General features: G+C 37.3%; 1 protein-coding gene across 1 annotated transcript in view; it reads left to right on the top strand.

Moving 5' to 3' along the window:
* The window catches only part of LOC150091554 (uncharacterized), a 218,221-nt gene extending 201,137 nt beyond the window's left edge, over positions 1-17,084 (top strand). Inside the window, exons 10-11 of the mRNA XM_090376191.1 lie at positions 3,191-3,376; positions 14,662-17,084. Coding sequence (XP_090232317.1) covers positions 3,191-3,376; positions 14,662-16,586 — 2,111 coding nt within the window. The 3' untranslated portion in view covers positions 16,587-17,084. The remainder of the gene's footprint in view (positions 1-3,190; positions 3,377-14,661) is intronic.
* The last annotated feature ends 1,344 nt before the right edge of the window (positions 17,085-18,428 follow it).

The raw sequence follows: 18,428 nt of genomic DNA, 5'->3' as shown, positions 1-18,428 counted from the left end.
AACAGTATCAAAAGCTTTCCTGAAATACAAGTATATGATATCAAAATTATTTTTGGCATTCAGTTCCTTTGTGACCACATCATAGTCTTTTCTAGATGATCCTGCAATGCTTCTTTACTAGTGATTCCATTATTTTCCTCGGAACACAAGTTAAACTAACAGGTCTATAGTTTCATGTGTCACCTTTTTGGAACCCCCTTTGTGAATTGGTGATATATTTGCATACCTCCAGTCCATGAGGACCTCCCCTAAATCCAAGGAAGCTCTCATAATTATGGCTAAAGGTTTGCTCAATTCCTTTGCTGCCTACTTTAATATAACTGGATAGATCCCACCCACCCTAGGTGCCTTTTTAATGTTTAACTTCAACAATTTCTCCTCCACTTTGCTCTCAGTTATTACAAAATCACTTAGTTCCCTGTTAGAGTTTGATAAACTTATGGCACTCCCCTTATTGAATAACTAACTTCTCGTGTGTGAATGTAGATGCAAAATACTCGTTCGGTTTATCAGCTACCTGAGCATGGTCATCAATAGTCAACCCATCTATGTTAATTGATCCAATCCGATTCATCTCTTTCCTTCTAGGTTTTCATAAGTAAAGAACTCTTTGTTGTTTTTCTTTGCATCTTTTGCCGAAGATTTCTTGTAATCTACCTTCACCTGCCTGACCTCCTTTGTGATTGATTACAGACTAGTTTATATCTGCCATAGGCTTCTGTGTCACTTGATGCTTTATATGCATTCCATACATTTTTCTTCTCTGTGATGAGCCTCATTAATTCATCTGACATCCATTTAGCCCAACTTGAAGAGTATTTCTTAGTTGGAATGAAAAGCTTAGTAGCCCCAAAATTAAGTCCCTGAAGGCTTTCCAATATAGAATTCAATGGCCAGAATAGCCAAGCATGTGACTGGTGGAAAACATTTCCATGATTAAGGCAGTCTATAAATCAGAGGCCTGGAACGAAGTTGCCCCATCTTATATGAAGGGTATCTGGCAGCAGCAATACCAAGATCTCATATAGAACTACTCTGGTTTAGAAGAAGCGATACACAGTGTAAATGAGAACATCAGCCACCTGGCAATTATCAGGGATTGAAGGAGCTAGTGCAGATGACACAGAAGAGTTTCTAAACTACTGTGGGGAATTGCTTGCCAGTGAACTCAAGGGTGTTGATCTCTGTATTCTTAAGAAAGCAGAGTTTGAGCCAAGGGGCTCACATCTGGTGAGTATGGGCTTGGCACACCCAGGGTCCTAAGCTGGATATCATCATTCTTCTCTTTCTTGGTTATTCCCTTCTACTGCTCTCTCTCAGGATAATTCAGAATTTTTTTTTTTTTTTTTTGCCTAGTGCTGCATAAGCCTCAGGCTTCCTTGCACCATATGGCTAATAATAATAAATAATAATTCTCGTGGTGGTTTTACTGTCAAGGTCACTAAAGAGTCACTTCCAGTGCAAAAATTCGTTGGAGGATCATGACAATAACTGCACGAGAGAATGCTGTGAAGCAGAATTGTAGCCCCTTGATTGAATGCTTTATACAAATTTTTGTAATAAGTGAAAAAAATAGGTAACAATCCACCCCAGATTCAGTTTAGAATCAAGGGACCCATGTTGCCCCATACGTGTTGTTTATTTATAACAGTGATGAGCTGGTTGCTAAAAATTTTTATGCAAACAAATGTTATAACATTATCTCAAAACTGAATAATCTTAATCTTATAATATGGTGTACAAAATAAACTTCAAATGTAAAGAAATGTGAATTTCTAGTAGTTAAAGAGCCATTTCTTTAATAGCTAAGTAAAGAGTTGTGTTACTATGTACATGTGCTTCTTATTTGTGACATGCTGCAGAAATATTCAAGTTCAAAATTTTTATGTGAAACTGGTTGTTAAGATTTGGCAGCTCATTGCTGAGGTACATATGTACATACATACTTTAAAAAATATGTAAATTATATGTCATTTTATTGTTTATTTAATAGTAAACAAAAATAAAATGCAACAGTAACATATTTTTGAAATTAAATACTCTTTTCAACAATATGAACATTTTGCCAAACCTACAATAAATATTTTGTTTGTGTGGATCTACTGTAACCTGTATGCAAGCAAAAAGATTAAAAGAGTAAAAATAAATAAAACAATTAATTAACAGACGAAAATTAAAAGAATTAAGAAGGAATAAAATCAGCAAATTTCTACAAATTCAGAGAAGGAATAAGAATCAGAGAATGTCTACACTCACCCCTATTGCTACTTATATTAATGTTGTGTTGATTACAGAAGGATATTCTACAAGCAAACTCAAACACCTCATAAAAAGGAAATTAAAAGGTGAAGAAATGAAGCCTGTGGTTCCCCTGTCTTTTCTTTATTTCATTATTTTTCTTTTATGAAGTGTCTGCATTCACCTGCAGGATATCCTTTTGCAGTCTTCTAGCTTGAAAACCAGCAGTAGTTACTAGTAGAGCATTATTCTATGGGCCTCTTATCATAGTGAGTTTGTAGACACTTTCTGATTCTCAGTTTTATTTCTGCTTAATCCTTTTAATTAGTTGCAAGTTTTATTTATTTTTACTCTTTTTGCTTTTATACAGGTAACAAAAACTGCTTGAAAACAAATTACTTGCACTATTTTGGCAGTATGCTTTCATGGTTGAAAAGTGTTTAATTTACAATTATTAAGAATAATACCATATATGTTTTTCCTTCCTTAGTTTTATTAAAATATTTTACTTTAAATTTTACATAGAAATATCCTTTTCAAAAAGAGAGTACCCCTGACAAATGTGGATTTTTGCTTAACATTGTGTTGCCATGATCACTTCCTCTACATTAAGTAGGGGAGGCTGTGATCCTGTAATGGCATTAAATATGCTACAAACCAATCACACTCTGTGTGCTGTATTTTGTGAGTTTTGGGGGGAGAAAAATTACAAAATAAAAATAGGTAATTACTAATTCTTGAAAAGTACTGAAAATCAGATAATGTTTGACACTTTTTCCCCTCATTATGAATGCTTTTATACCAATGGGAGCATTTTAAATACGTAAATGCTAATGGATTAGTGATTGATTGTTCACTATATCATTTAATCATATAGTGAAAACTTTTGGTGATTTCAGATCTTTATGCCAGTTGTATATTACCTTGAGAGTTATTTTTCTTGTTTCCTTAGGACTTGAAGAACCAAAAGTTGAAAAAGAAAACTCTCCATCTCCTCCTCCTCCTGTTCAGGCAGAAGCTGCACTATCTCCTGCAGGTACTCCAGAAGGTTTAAATCTTAAATCTCCTCTTCAAGATACAGTAACTGGTCAAAGTTCTACAATTCAAACAACTGGATTATCCAGTTTTTTCCCACAAGGTAAGTAGCTGCAATTTTAATGGTAAAAAAATTCACTTATAGCATCAAAATTCTCATATGTAATCATTTAATGTTGTGTGGTACTCTGTAAAAGAATATTTTTTCACATTTAAGTAAAGCATCAGAAAGTTAAAATTAACATTTAATAACACATTATTAAAAATAATGTTTTTAAGTGGGTTGTATTGGATAATGTCCATTACTTTGTTAGACTCCAAATATTATCACTAGTTGGCAGATGAAATATAATAAGTCCAGTATTATGTGTTCAATTGATAATGAGAAATCTGTTATAATGAGCATCGCTAAGCAGACTTTATTTGATTTATATTAAATATAGAGAAATTTTATGGTAATAATGAGTGAACTGTGTGCAAATATAACACTTTTTTTGGTATAAAAGTTGGAAAGTGTGCTTTAAACTATAGTAAAAATGTAATCCCCCCCCCATAGATATTTTGCAAATGTATATCTTACTTATTTTTAACCATTGGATCATAATCTTAATATGGTTGCTGAAAAGCTTGTTGAATATATATATAAATTCTTTTATTGCTTACTTGTGCATCAGACAGCATAGTGATAATCCTAATGGCAGAAAGCACTGGTGTCATAAGAGGTAGTTATTGTCAGTGACTAGTTATTCAAGGAAACAGGAGACATACATACAGTTCAAAGAAGAATAGACTGGGGCAGAAGTTAATGATGTAGGGAAGTTATCTTGAAAGGTGATATTATTGTACTGTACATGTGGGCAATAATGATATTTAACATAGATCTGAGGATTTTCTTGATAGATATATGGCAGTGCTGAGTAAAAGTTGTGAGTTAGGATTAAATTTGAAAGTGTCTAGTGTTCTACAATCCAGCCCTGGAGAGACGGCGCAAGAATCATAGAGTAGAATTTTTCTCAGCATGGTCACTGCTTATTAACAGGAGAGTTTTTTACAGGGATGGGGATGCACTTAAATAGAAGAGGTTCGAGAATATTTGTTGATGTTATCGAGGTAGTGTTAGGTGGGTCAAAAACTGCCAGCTAGTTTTTGGATACACAGACTAATAGTTTAATACCATCCATAGGCAGAGATAGATTGATTACTGCATTGCATCAAGATCTACTGCAACAGGATCTAGAAAAGTTGAGCAGATGGACTGACAGGTGGCAACTGAAGTTTAACATTGACAAATGCAAAGTACTGCATATGGGTAGCAGTAACCCCAGAGTAACATATCAACTGTGCACAACTACACTCAGGGTAGTATAGAATGAAAAAGACCTGGTGGTAATTGTGCAGTCAGGTATGAAGTTTTCGGAGCAGTGCAGGCTGGCTGCAAGAGTAACTCATGGGGTCTTGTCAATAATATATAGGAATTTTGCAAGCAGGGATAAGGAGGTGATTATCCACTTGTATAAGACAATGGTCAGGCCACACCTTGAGTACTGCATACAGGTCTGGAGGCCTCATTTTAGAAAAGGTGTAGAGCTGCTAAATGAGTACAGAGAATGACAACGAGATTAGTGAGTGAAACAAGGGGTTACTGTTACCAAAAAAGGCTAAAGTTCTGCAAATTGCAGCACCTGCGAGGTGATCTGATTGAGGTGTATAAAGCCTTGAATGGTTTGAACAAGCTCATTTCTGATGGGATTCTTCCTCTGCTCAGATTCTACACCTGAGGGGGCATAAATTGAAATTGAGGAAAGACAGTTGTAGAACAGATGTGCAGAAGTTTGCCTTTAGCCAGTGGGTGGTTGATTGTGTGAGCAAACTTCCATTTGCCGTTGTGGAAGTTAGTAGATTGAATGGATTCAAGCTGACCGGGTTAGCCAGGTTGGTAAAGTGCCTGCCTGGCAACCCAAAGGTCACGGGTTTGAATCCTGCCTCAGGCTTGGATCAGAGTAAAATGCAAAAAACTTTGGGAGGTGCATTATGGCCACAGAAGCCGATGCACTAACAAAAAAAAAAAAAAAAAAAAATGGATTCAAGGCTTAGATGGACAGACTTTTGGAGTGAATGGATTGGTGAAACAGGAAAGGGTGTTTTTTTTTTTTTTTTTTGGCTGATACTGTATAAGCTTTCTTTCTTGCATTGTATACCTCTGCTAATGCTAATATGAAAAGTATACACAACAGTTAGTATTAGTAGTGGCAAATGATGCAAAAAAAGCAAACTTATAATATGAATGAACTACTACTATCAGCAAAAAAACCCCAATTTCTCACAATACATGTCCATCCTCTAAAATACTTTGTCTAATTCTTCCTTGAATTTATTCAAACTGTGCACTTTCACAACAACAGGTTATGAAATGGGAAGGGTCTTTTTTTGTTTGTTTGCTGATATTGTATAAGCTTGCTTTCTTGCATCATATGCCTCTACTAATGCATCTATGGGGGGGGGGGGACACAGCAGCCAGGAAAACAAAGTGTGGTGGATTACAAGGCCTACTGGCAGCCCTCATGGGACAAGCAAATATATGAGATGTGTTAAGTGTTTTTTTAGGAGCAAAAACAGATGCATATATATTTGCTTGCACATTGATACTAGAAGTATAGTAAATAATTTTGAAGAATTCAAAGTATTGGTTAGGTCATCAAATGTGGGCATTGTAAGGGTATCGGAAACAAGGTGCCACTCATATACAGGGAATGCAGAATTTGAATATGGAGTATACAATGTTTATAGTAAGGATAGAGCAGGATGGTGTTGATTAAGCACATTGACTTACAGGAAGTGCATTTGGTTGACATAGGCAGCCAGTGAAAAGTTCAGTCAATTTGGTGCGATATGAACACTGGAAAAATAAAAACGAGGATGGGAACGTGTTATAGGCCAAAATGACTGTGATGAGTATAATGAACAGTTATACAGACAAATACAGTGGGCCAGTAAATCAGACCCCTCAACATGAGCATCTATATGTGATGAGGAGACTCCCAGTGATGATGCTTGGCTTCCAGATTAGCATCACTGGGATCCAGTGTCCCCAGCCTTGGTTGCAAGCTATCATTATAAGCATCTGGCATGTTTGCCTTGTGCTGCAACCCATTGAAATTTGGAAAGGGGGATCTGGCGGTTGAGGAGCCCAGCTTCAACACACCACTTTGGCCCCTGCTTCGGCAAGATGGCAAGATCTCGGGTGACTCAGCCAGGATCAGTCATCTAGTGGGTTTGCCTGCAAGGGTCAACTGTTTCGATGCCATGCCCCTCCTCTCATGGTCTGAGACATAGGATTGAGGCTGGCGGAGGTGTGGGCAACCCTGGCATCCCACTCCTGAGCATATTTATTGCTTGCTGGATAGTGGACATGCCGTTTGGACTCCTTGGTGGGCAAGGAGACTGGGTGCTGAACAGAAATAAAAACCAGTATGAATCCTTATAAACTAAACCTTTCTTCTGAGAGCTCCCAACATGCCTCCTACCAGAAAATAATGAAAGAGAAACAGGCAACACCACTTCAGCAGAGAGGTCCAGAACTGAAACAATATCAGGTCCTACACCTAGATACCTGATAATCCATTCTAACAGAGAAAAACCCATAGAGAAAATGTCCCCATTCTTTTTCCAGATTGGGTTTGAAAGGGTTGGCAGGATTCTCTAAATCGGCAAAACAGCTGTGTTCTAGGGATATTCTCATTGAAACCAAGTGTGGTAAACTCTGAGCAGTTCTCAGAACAACATCTGAGACACTGAACTCATCCCAAAGTGTGATCTCTGAATGGGATTTTCTTGAAGTGTTTGAAGAGGAGATCTGCTCAGGATTAAAATTGCAAGGAGCGACAGCTACAAAGCAAATGTCTAGTCCCGACTGGAAACATTATCCTTACTCTTAATATGCCAGCATCACCTAATGAGATTAAAGCTGGTCATCTGAACTGTGCAATACATCCATATGTTCCAAACCTGTTAAGGTGCTTCAAGTGCTGGAAATATGACCTGCCATGGGGCTCTTGTTTGCACACTTGATAATCCATTCTAACAGGACCATAGTTCAAAGGACCATGAAATTACATCATGTAACTACAAAACCCACCTGCATTAATTGCCAAGGCAAGCATCCTGCATACTCTCAAGCATGCCAGAAGTGGAAAGAAGAAAAAAGATTCGACTTAAAGCAGTTAAACCAGTGAATAGCAATAAAGCAACATATGCTGAAATGGTTGCCAAGAAATGTTCTATAGGTATTCAAACTGAAATGACTACCACCAAAAGAGTTATTTACACCTATCACCCACTATTTACTGAGTTCAGAAAACTCAGCCAACTGCCACTCAATATCGATATCTCCTTGTGCCTCTGCAATACAAAAGTCAAGCAGTAATGTAACAGCACAGGAAACCAAACTGCCAAAGGCAGTACAAAAAAAAAAATGGATGTTGAAACCAAGGAGGTACCTGACAAAATTGTTCTGGAGCTCTTTGCAGAGATAAAAATGGATACAGGACAGTGTCCATACTTCCCAAAAAAAAAGATAAATTCCAGAAAAATTTATCCCCTGGCACTTTGGAAGTCAACAGCATGAACCAGCCTGCTTTGCTTACAGGAAACTTATCTAAAGGAAAATTATGATCCCACCATGCATATCATCACAATTGTTCATAAGAATAGAATTATGGATATTCCTGCTTGTGGAAGTCACTATCCCCGTGGGCAACCGGACTCCATTTCTGCTTTTGCAACTTATAACCCACATAGAGGCTGTTGCAGTTTGCTTACAGTGGGGTTTTATTAACAGTCAGTCTGCTCCATTTATTTGCCACCTGGGACTGACATTTTCAGAAAACACCTTGATGATCTTGTTATGCAGTTTCCTCCCCCTTTCTTACTTCTTGGGGATTTTAATGGGCATAAAACTTTGTGGGGCAGCACCGATATCAGTAGAAGCATACGAGTCATACAGCATATTCTCACTGACAATGACTGCCTTTTCCACATGCCTACTTGCCATTTTCTGCTCTTTCTATCTGCTGCCTTCACTTAGATGGAGGAAAACCCATATGGAAGTAGTCCAGTGATAACCTGCTTACATACTGGGAGACTGTGTCTTCCTTTTAGATTACCACAGTGGAAAATCGATTAGGCTGACTGGAATACCTTTCAGCATCTGACAACTTTTTACATCACTGTAGTCAGTCAGGAGCCTATCAGTGATTCAGTCACATACATCACAGAAAGTATCATCCATGCAGCTGCAATTGCAATTCAAAAAACATCCATCCGGTTTCTATCATTTCCCAAACCATGGTAGAATTCAGAATGCACAGCAGCAAAAAAGGTGCAAAATAAAGCCTGGGGGATATTCCAACAATATCCACCACAGCCAATCTCGTAGCTTTTAAACGCATACACGCCAAAGCACTTTTTATCCAATGTCGGAGCAAAAAGGAGTCTACGATCTGTTTTATATCTTCTTTTACCCAGGCCACCGGCTCTAAAGTGGTCTGGGAAAATACACAGCATATCCCTTGTCAGTCCTGGAATATAATGGATGTACTATTGCAGATTTTATTGCGGTAACCAATATTCTTGGGAATAAATTTCTCGCCATCTGAGCAGCATTATCTTACTCCCCAGAGTTTCTGGTCCTTAAACACAAAATTGAAAAGGAGGCCTAGATTTTTACATCAAGGGGTGGTAAATGGCCCATCAATATGGGTAACCATATTGACGGGCCATTTACCATCCACAAGCTAAAAAAACAGCTCTCACCCTTACAAAGGCTAGCCGTTGGACCAGATGATATTCTTTATGAAATGATTAAACACTTTTCCCCCAAATCTATGGACCACCTGCTCTTCCTATACAATAGAATTTTCCTTGAAGAGCAGTTTCCAGACAGCTGGCGCTAAACAATTATTATTGCTTCCCTTAAGCCAGGAAAGGATCCTAAATTACAGACCTATTGCTCTGACTAGCTGTTTTTGCAAAATATTGGAGAGAATAGTCAGCGCTCGTCCCTTATGGTACTTGGAATTGAAGAAACAGGTCCACTCTGGACCACTTAATTAGAATGGAAACATCTATTCAAGATCTTCATAAAAAAAGAGCACTTGGTGTCCATCTTCTTTGAAATGGCAAAAGTGTATAACACAACTTGGAGATTTGGAATTCTAAAAGATCTTTATAATCTTGATCTAAGAGGTAACCGTCCAATTTTTATTAATAACTTTTTATCCCTTCATTTTTCCAAGTTTGAGTAGGATCCATCCTCTCTTGGTCCTTTTGCCAAGAGGAGGGAGTACCGCAAGGATCTGCCTTAAGTGTTACGTTTTTAGCCATTAAAGTAAACTCCCTTACCAGAAAGCTTCTTCCAACTGTAAACAGTGCACTCTGTGTCAATGACTGCAGTATATTTTCTCAATCTTGCAATATGAGGGTTATTGAGAGACAACTGCAACAAGTTATTGACCATCTTAACTCATGGGCAATAGTTTCAGGGTCTCACCAGAGAAGACTGTTTGCATCCATTTTTGTTGCAAGCAGAACCTTCACTTCAAACCTGAATTAAAACTTGAACAAAGCACCATTCCAATAGCAGCAGAGACTAAATTCTTGGGACTCACATTTTAAAAAAAGCTGACATTCCTCCGACATATTCGTCAGCTATGCACAAAGTGCATGTGAGGGCTGAACATTCTCTGTGCTCTCTCTTCTACTTCTTGGGTTGCAGATCAGTGCACTTTACTCCATCTGTATTTTGCACTTATATAGATCAAAAGTAGATTGTGGGTCTCAGGTATATGCATCTGTCAGGAATAGCACACTTCATTGGCTTGACCCCATTCACCATCAGGCCATCCATGTTGCTGTTGATACATTCAGAACATTGCCTGTTCAAAGTCTCTATGTCAAAGTAAGTGAACCACACTTTTTGCTTCAATGAAAACAATTGTCTCTACAGTATGCCTTTAAGCTGAGTTCCCTGCTGGACCACCCCATGTAGACATCTGTTTTTGAGCCATGCTGGAAAAATCTGTATAACACTCATCAGACTGCCAACCGTCCATTTGGTATTTGTGTCCAAGAGCTACTCAGAGAGTTTATGGTAGACAAGGTAGCCCCTTTCGACAAAGTCTGATATCCCATCTTCCTATCTTCAGCTCTATTCATGACACACTGAAAATTCTGACTTTTTGCCAGTTTACACAGATAGTTTGAAGTCTGAATCATGTGTGTGATCTGCTGCTGTTTTTCCAGATAATACTATATCTGAGCAGATTCTCCCTCCCTGAATGCAACATGTACGCAACAGAGCTGCATGCTATAGAGTTAGCTCTAGATCACATAAGAAATCACTAATACCAGTGCTCTATTATATACACTGATTCACTTAGTGCACTACAGGCTTTATCAGTGATGAGACATGCCACTTATCCAACCATCTCGGATTCGGCAGATGATATACAGTCTTTATGAAGGTGGAATCGACATCCACTTCTACTGGATCCCCAGCCACATTGGGATTAGAAGAAATGATTTTGCTGATACTGCAGCCAAATTTGGCAGCCCTGACAAATAATCTTGATCTCTCATCCCCTATACAGACTGCAGGTAAGTAATCCATAGTAAGGGCAAGATTCATAGCATCTGCAGGTAAACTTTAACTGTGACTTGGCACATTATAACCCTAGTCATTTTTGCACCATAAAAAACCCAAATCAACCATCCAATAAATCAGAAGCAGAACTTTCTGGATTTGGTTGCTTTCTATACAGCATCTGTAGAAAGCTCTCAGAATTGTAGGGGCAATAAGTACCCTTGATCTGATTATCAGCAGTGACTCTTTGTCTGTTAAGAATCTACAGCTCAAGGAACTACTAGGTGGCAGTCATGACAGTGTACCGACGTGGGTTTCATTTAAAGATGTAACTACTGTCGAGAGCAAAGAGAACTGATTTTGCTTTTGTATAGGTAACTACAAAGATCTTAAATAGTTTTTAAATTAATTTTAGTGAGATCAGTTGATAATTTTATTATCAACTGAAATTCTAAACAGAAAGCATTTAGGGAAGTAATTTTAGAAGCTACCATGTTTATCATACCACCTAAGAGATGTTGTTCAATATTTAGAACTAAATGGATGACCGATAAACTGATGACACTAGTGACAGAATAAAAATGCATTGGATGATTATAAATTATCAAGGGACACAGAAACATACAGTAAGTATAAACTAGTCTGCCTTCAAGTCACAAGGTGGATTAGGCAGGCCAGGGCATATTATGAGCAGTTTTTCGCTAAAAACGTTTTTGGCTTTGAAACGGTGCCGTCTGGGTAATGGTTAGTCTTCATTCGAGGTAGTGCAATACATGGTAACTCATTGTGAAGGATGAGCACAATATGAGATACATATGAAATGATGCCTTTCACATTACAATCGTAGTTTTTCTTTAAGAGTTGTCTATGGGGTATCTACACTGATATTATATAGATATAGTAATGTATTTACGTATTTATAGCTGAGGAAGAGAGACACACAGAGTCGAAAGCTTCTGTAAGTATTTTATTTTATCAAAAGAAGCAAGTGCAGCGAGCAGGGGACGAAGCCCCTAGTAATCGTTAATATACCATCTTCCTGTGACAAAATTTCATTACTTTAGATCTGTATTAAAAAAATTTGTATATCCAGTAATTCATCTTTATGGGGTTGACAGAAATGGTCAACCCCATAGGGCAGAGCTAGCCAAAAGTGTGTTGGAAGATGAAGTTATCATCCATATGGATTGGCCTGCCTGAATTGTTGTGATATTTAATCAGCTGAAAATGGATTACACAGAAGTGGCAACTAATTCCACAACAGTTCATTGATGTCTTTGTTTGATAGTGCATTGCAGGTGCAAAACATGTCGGGCAGTTGTTGGGGACCATATTAAAGTTGTCTGTGTGCATGACATCGACATCAGGAACAAAACTGCTCCTACAAGCTTACAGTACCTTGTATCTGAAGTGTCCAATAAAGCCACAATTACTGTTTACTCTGCAGTTGCTTTGAACATTTTCAACGTACATTGATTGGAACTTAGCTTCACCTACGTAATTAGATATGCTTATGTCATCATATTTACACAATCATTGCACATGCTGCATAAACCTCTAACTGTTTTGACCAATATATATGCAAGATACTATATTAACTGTATCTGTTTCTTTTTCTTACCATTTGATTGCAATTAAAATTATCATAATTAATGGAGATGTGACATGAGTGTACACATTTTCTCAGGTTGCATTTTGGAATTAAAGACATAATCAGTCTTTAATTTCTTAAAGAATTACAAGTTATTTTCAGACATTTTGTGGTGATTTCTATACCACTTTTTCAGTGGATGCCTGAAGTGCTGTTCTTAGCATTAGCACTGGCATATGATGCAAGAAAGCAAGCTTATACAGCATCAGCCAAAAAAAAAAAAAAAAAAAAAAAAAAAACTCTTCCCATTTCACCCATCGATTTATTCCAAATGTTTGTCTAGTTCTGCCTTGAATTTATTTAAGCTGTGGACTTCCACAACAACAGATGGAAGTTTGTTCCAACAATCAACCACCTGCTGACTAAAGGCAAATTTCCACACATCTATTCGACAACTGTCTTTCTTCAATTTCAGTTTATGACTCCTCGGGTTTGTAATCTGAGCAAGAGGAAGAATCCCATCAGCATTGAGCTTGCTCAAACCATTCAAGGCCTTATAAACCTCAATTAGGTCACCTCACAGATGACTAGTTCCAGGTACTACAATTTGCAGAGCTTAAGCCTTTCTTCGTAAGAGCAACCCTTTGTTCTATTCACCAATCTTGTTGCCCTTCTCTGTACTCCTTCTAGCAGCTCCACATCCTTCCTAAAACAAGCCCTCCAGACCTGTATACAATACTCAAGGTGTGGCCTGACATACCTCAAGGTGTGGCATACCATTGCCTTATACAAGGGGATAATCACCTCCTTATCCCTGCTAGAAAAATTCCTGTATATCATTGACAAGACACCATGAGCTACTCTTGCAGACTGTCTGGCTCAGAAAACTTCATATGTGACTCTAGGGTTACTGCTACTCATATGTAGTACTTTACATTTGTCAATGTTAAAATTCAGTTGCCACCTCTCAGCCCATTTGCTCAATTTTTCTAGATCCTGTTGTAGTAGCATGCTGTCATTAGTGTCATTAACAACCTGCCAACCTTTCTATCGTCTGCAAACTTGGACATTAAACCTGATATATACCTTCATCAATATCATTAATAAATACAGAAAACAACAATGGGCCCATCACCGAACCGTGGGGGACTCCACTAATAACATTAGTTCACGAAGAGCCATGTCCATTGATTACCACTCTCTGTCTTCTCCCACTCAGCTATCCCTTTATCCATAGCAGCAATTTTCCCTTAATGCCATACTGCTCCAATTTGTACAGTAGTCTTCCATGTGACAGTATCAAAAGCTTTCCTAAAATCCAAGTATGTGATACCAAATTATTTTTTGCAACCAGTTCCTTTGTGACTGCATCATAGTATCCAGTCAGATTGGTCAAACAATATTTTCCCTTATCAAACCCATGCTGTGTCTGAACTATAACTGCAGTTTTGTCTAAATGGTCCTGCATAACTTCTTTAGCCAGAGACTCCATTAATTTCCTCTGAAAATACACCATCAGCCTCACATTCCAAGACACAAGTATAGTATACAATAGTATACAGTTTTGTTCATGCAGTGGCAGAGGAGTCCCTATCTGACACCACTTTATCTTCTTTTGGAGCCATGTAAAAAACAGTCTACTGCAAGAAGATTGAAATTGAAAGCATCACACCTGTGCTGCTTGACTGAGTAGGAATATCAGTACAGTACTATGCATTAACAGCATGAATATTAATTTTGTAATACCAATACAAAAAACTTTTTATATGAATAAAATATAAAAGTACAATATACAAAAACCTTGAGTTGGCAAATCAAATAAACAAAAGTGTTATAGGGTTCTTATTACAAAAGTACGGTAAGAATCTTTTTTTTTTTTTTTTTTTTTTTTCCCCTTCTTATCCACTTACACTATAGATGCTTTTGATATCAACTGTTAGATTATCTTATTGGATGATTTGTCTCTATTTGTGGGAGTATTTAGAAGCCAAATTAGACCTTATATTTCTTCCAGACTCATCAGAATTAATTTAAACATTACATAAACCACTAATTTTGTGACCATAGAAAAGTTAAGTTGTGCTAATATTTAAATACTTTTTTTTTTTTTCCCTTTTCTTTTTTTAATTTCTTGTAACTGTTATTGTTTTCATTTCAGGGCCTGGTATGATGACATCCTGGCTTGGAGCATTTGCATCAAAAAGTAGCACTGTCACAAATCCAACTAGTTCAGAAACTCGTGTTTCTGAGAGTAGTAGCTTAGACAGCAGACTGTCAAATTTCATGCAGAGTATGCCAAATCTCCCATCTGCATTGCCCAGCACGCTTTTTGGAAGCCAAAATGTTGGTGGTTCAACTCCAAGGCAAGAAACCATGAATTCACCAAGTACCTATTCAAAACCCGTGACAGATAATATGAATTCAAATAGTAATGGTCCTTTAAGTGTTGGTTTGTCCACTCCATTAAAAGATGAACCTAGTGGGCAGAACACCCCTGTACAAGATGAAGATACACATTCTTCTGGTTCAAACTTTTTGAGTAAATTACCTTCATTGTCCAAGCCATCTCAAAGTCCACAGGATATTTTTAAAGATATAAGTTCAATTTTGCAGACAACATCAGCAAAGACAAATTCGGTACAGTCAACAGATAATGATGGCTGGCTTTCTGGATTTGGTGGCCAGGGTAAAGATCCAACAGTTGCTATCAGTGAGATACTGAAAAAAATTTCACCCGCTGTAAATATACAAAATTCACCTCGTTTGTCCCCTCATCAGTGGAATAACTCCCTTCAGAATTTGTCACCTAAGGTTGATGAATCTAGGCACACCCCAATTTCAAATACATCATCATTGTGGACTCCTGTTATTTCATCACGTCATGAAAGTGAACTCTCAGCTTCTACGCCCTTTTATAAGCAAGCTGATACCTCTGTTGATTCATCAGTTTCACCTGTGGATGTGGTAACAGCTCAACAGGTATATTCCAGTCCAGGAATAACTACAGCAAGTGTTATAGATGCTACCATTGGCTTACCTCTGTACACAGCAACATCCACAATTGCTGCCACTGTAACTCCACTAGTGCCTTCATTCCCTCCACCAGAAAATACAACAGATGCACAAGAAGCGTATGACCCAGAAGGGGAAAATTTTGAACCTGTGGATATGGACCTTGATGATTCAGATCAGGAATTTTCAGATACTAAATTAGGAGAATTATCTGCCTCTCCAGATCCAGATGAATGGGATTTGGAATCTGATGAGATACAAGAAGACCAAAAGAATTCATCCACAACAATCACTAGCATTGTAACATCATCACAAAAGACCCACAGAAGCCCTCCTACTTTTGCACGTCGCAGTTCAGAGTTGCCTGTATTTAGTTCAGAGCTACCTATATATAGCAATTCTCCTTTTGAAGATAGAAAATTGTCACAGTCATCAGATGTTGAATTTTACCCAGAAGCAGAAGATGCTGGTGAAGATTGGAGTGAGGAAGCTTCGGGTGAAGAAAATAAAATTTCAGAGGAAAGTCACCATTTGTTAGATGATGAAAAAGGAGTAAAGAGTATAGATGAAACTTCACAGTTCTCAGCAGACAAAGATGAAAGGCAAACATATAATGTGAAACTTGTTCCATATGAAGATGAACAGCATTCCTCCTCCAATGAAGAAAGTTCACCTGAAAAAGATAGCCCTCCAGTGAAGCAGGCAAATGATTACATTCAAGGAACTATTTCTAAAATTGAAACTGTGCCCCTTACCAGGATTGAAACTATTCATACTATAAGGAATGATTCGGATAGGCGGAAATGGTCTGAAGATGCTTGGGAATATCAAGAATTTGTGCAACCTCAGTCAAATTTATCAGATCAGACTTCATACAGAACTGATTACTATAACAGAACACCTGGCCAGTATAATTATTATAACCAACAGCCTAATCGGGGTGGCTATTGGAGAGGAAATAACTGGAGTGGAAGAGGAAGGTACTATGAACCTCGTGGTCCCAGTCCTCCTAAACGATTTGCAAGTCCTGCTTACCATGTTGGGAGAGGGTATTACCCACCCCAGTACTGATACAGCCATATATTTGATATGATTTACTGGTGCAAGTTTTTTCAGCTGCCCTGCGTTGTTGCTGGGCTTTCCTTTATATATACATACATACATACACACACACACACACACACACACACACATACATATATAACCAGTGACTGGAAAAAAGTGGTATTCATGACAATGCTGAAAATTCATACTTGTGTGTATAGCTGTTCTTTCATATCTCATCTCGTAACATACTCTACTTCGTTAGAGATATATGTAGGACAGGTTTTAAATCTATACCTGATTGCATATGTACAGTATTCTTAAGCAATTTTGAATATTAAAAGCATTGTTCTCGAATCATTTGATGAGCATATAAAAATCTTGACAAAATTGAAGGTTTTAAATTTCTGCAGTTATCATTCTGATATTTGAAGTATTTTAGTAAAAATCCATAATAAAAAAAGTCACTTTGTTATTGCATTGCAATTTATAGTCGGCCCGTGGTATAAGCAGATGGACAAGTGTTCAGCCCATTATCAGAATGTCATAAATATGGTTAAATAAAATGTGATCTGTTAATTGGTTCCTGTTGTTACTCTCTGTGCTTTTTCTTTTCTGTCAGCTGTCAATTTAAAAAAATAAGTACATGTTTTATTCTTATGATGAAATGTATATATTATTTCTAACAGAATTTACTTTTAACTTTGGAACTGTTGTTGCTATTTAAGCTACAATGTCTCTTATGAGTATATGCAAGATGTTCAGAAAAAGATGCACTAACCTCATTCGCTGAGGTGCATTACTTTTGATATTATATTTGGTATCTCAGAATATGTGGGTGGTTTGAATTATATAAGAACATTTTCATTGTGAGTTTTCATCCAGTACCATTTTCCCATCTTCACATTTTTTTCTAACTGCAGATATGTTGGCAGTGAGGCTGGAATTTCAGCTTTTCTGTACATTGGGATCGTCTAGAGCTACATTTTTCATATGTACTCTTGGCATCATCCTATGAAAATTATTTTGTGGAAATAAACTCCCATTTCTTGAAAAATGAAAATGTTGTCACAAAGGACTGTCAGATACTGATTGGCATTCACAGTATCCTAATAAAAGATCTTGTGATATTCCAAAAGCTGAAATGAGCACCATACCAAAAGCAACCAAAAACTCCCAAGATTCATACTCTGTGATACCAAATGTGTAATATCAAGTAACACAGGTATATGTACACAAGTACTTTCTGAATGCACAAGATGCATTCAGAAAGTTCCCAGAAATGTATCATAATAAACCTCCTGGAGATGATAGAGCACAAAATGTGTAATGTCATGTCATGTTTGATGCATGTTTATGAGTGGCTGGTACATTCCATGTGTAAATGTGCAAGTTGATATGTCACATTCTAGTTTTCACAAATGATAATTATAAAATTTCAGTAGTTCAGCAATCTCCTGTCTGATTTTGTGTACTATTAAGAAGGTATTCTCCATCTGAAATCTTATTGTTACAGTAAGCATATATTGAGAATTCAGTGAAAGTACTGAAGACAGTGGTAGAAGAAGTCTTCTAGATTCCTTCCAAAAATTCTGTATTCCCTGTTAAAAGTCTGTTATTGCTTAAGCATAGTGCTTTGACAGAATGGTGTTTTAAGTTATGAACATTTACTTATTTAAAAAAAAGTCATTATGGAACATTTTTTACATACTACATATATTTCAGTCATAAACAGTTAAACCTGGTGCATCTTTTTCTAGCAATCTTACATGATCAAATGTACATAATTTTCTACCTTTTGCATTCAGTCCTCAAAAAGTAATTTTAACTGTTTTCTTTGTGCGCTAAAAACAGAAACAAACAAAAAAC

Source organism: Mastigoproctus giganteus, chromosome 1, assembly GCF_048544385.1.
Source record: "Mastigoproctus giganteus isolate SK-2022 chromosome 1, ASM4854438v1, whole genome shotgun sequence".
In the NCBI taxonomy this organism is placed as follows: domain Eukaryota; kingdom Metazoa; phylum Arthropoda; class Arachnida; order Uropygi; family Thelyphonidae; genus Mastigoproctus; species Mastigoproctus giganteus.
The sequence above is the reverse complement of the archived record's forward strand: the minus strand, read 5'-3'. Positions and strand labels throughout refer to the sequence as shown.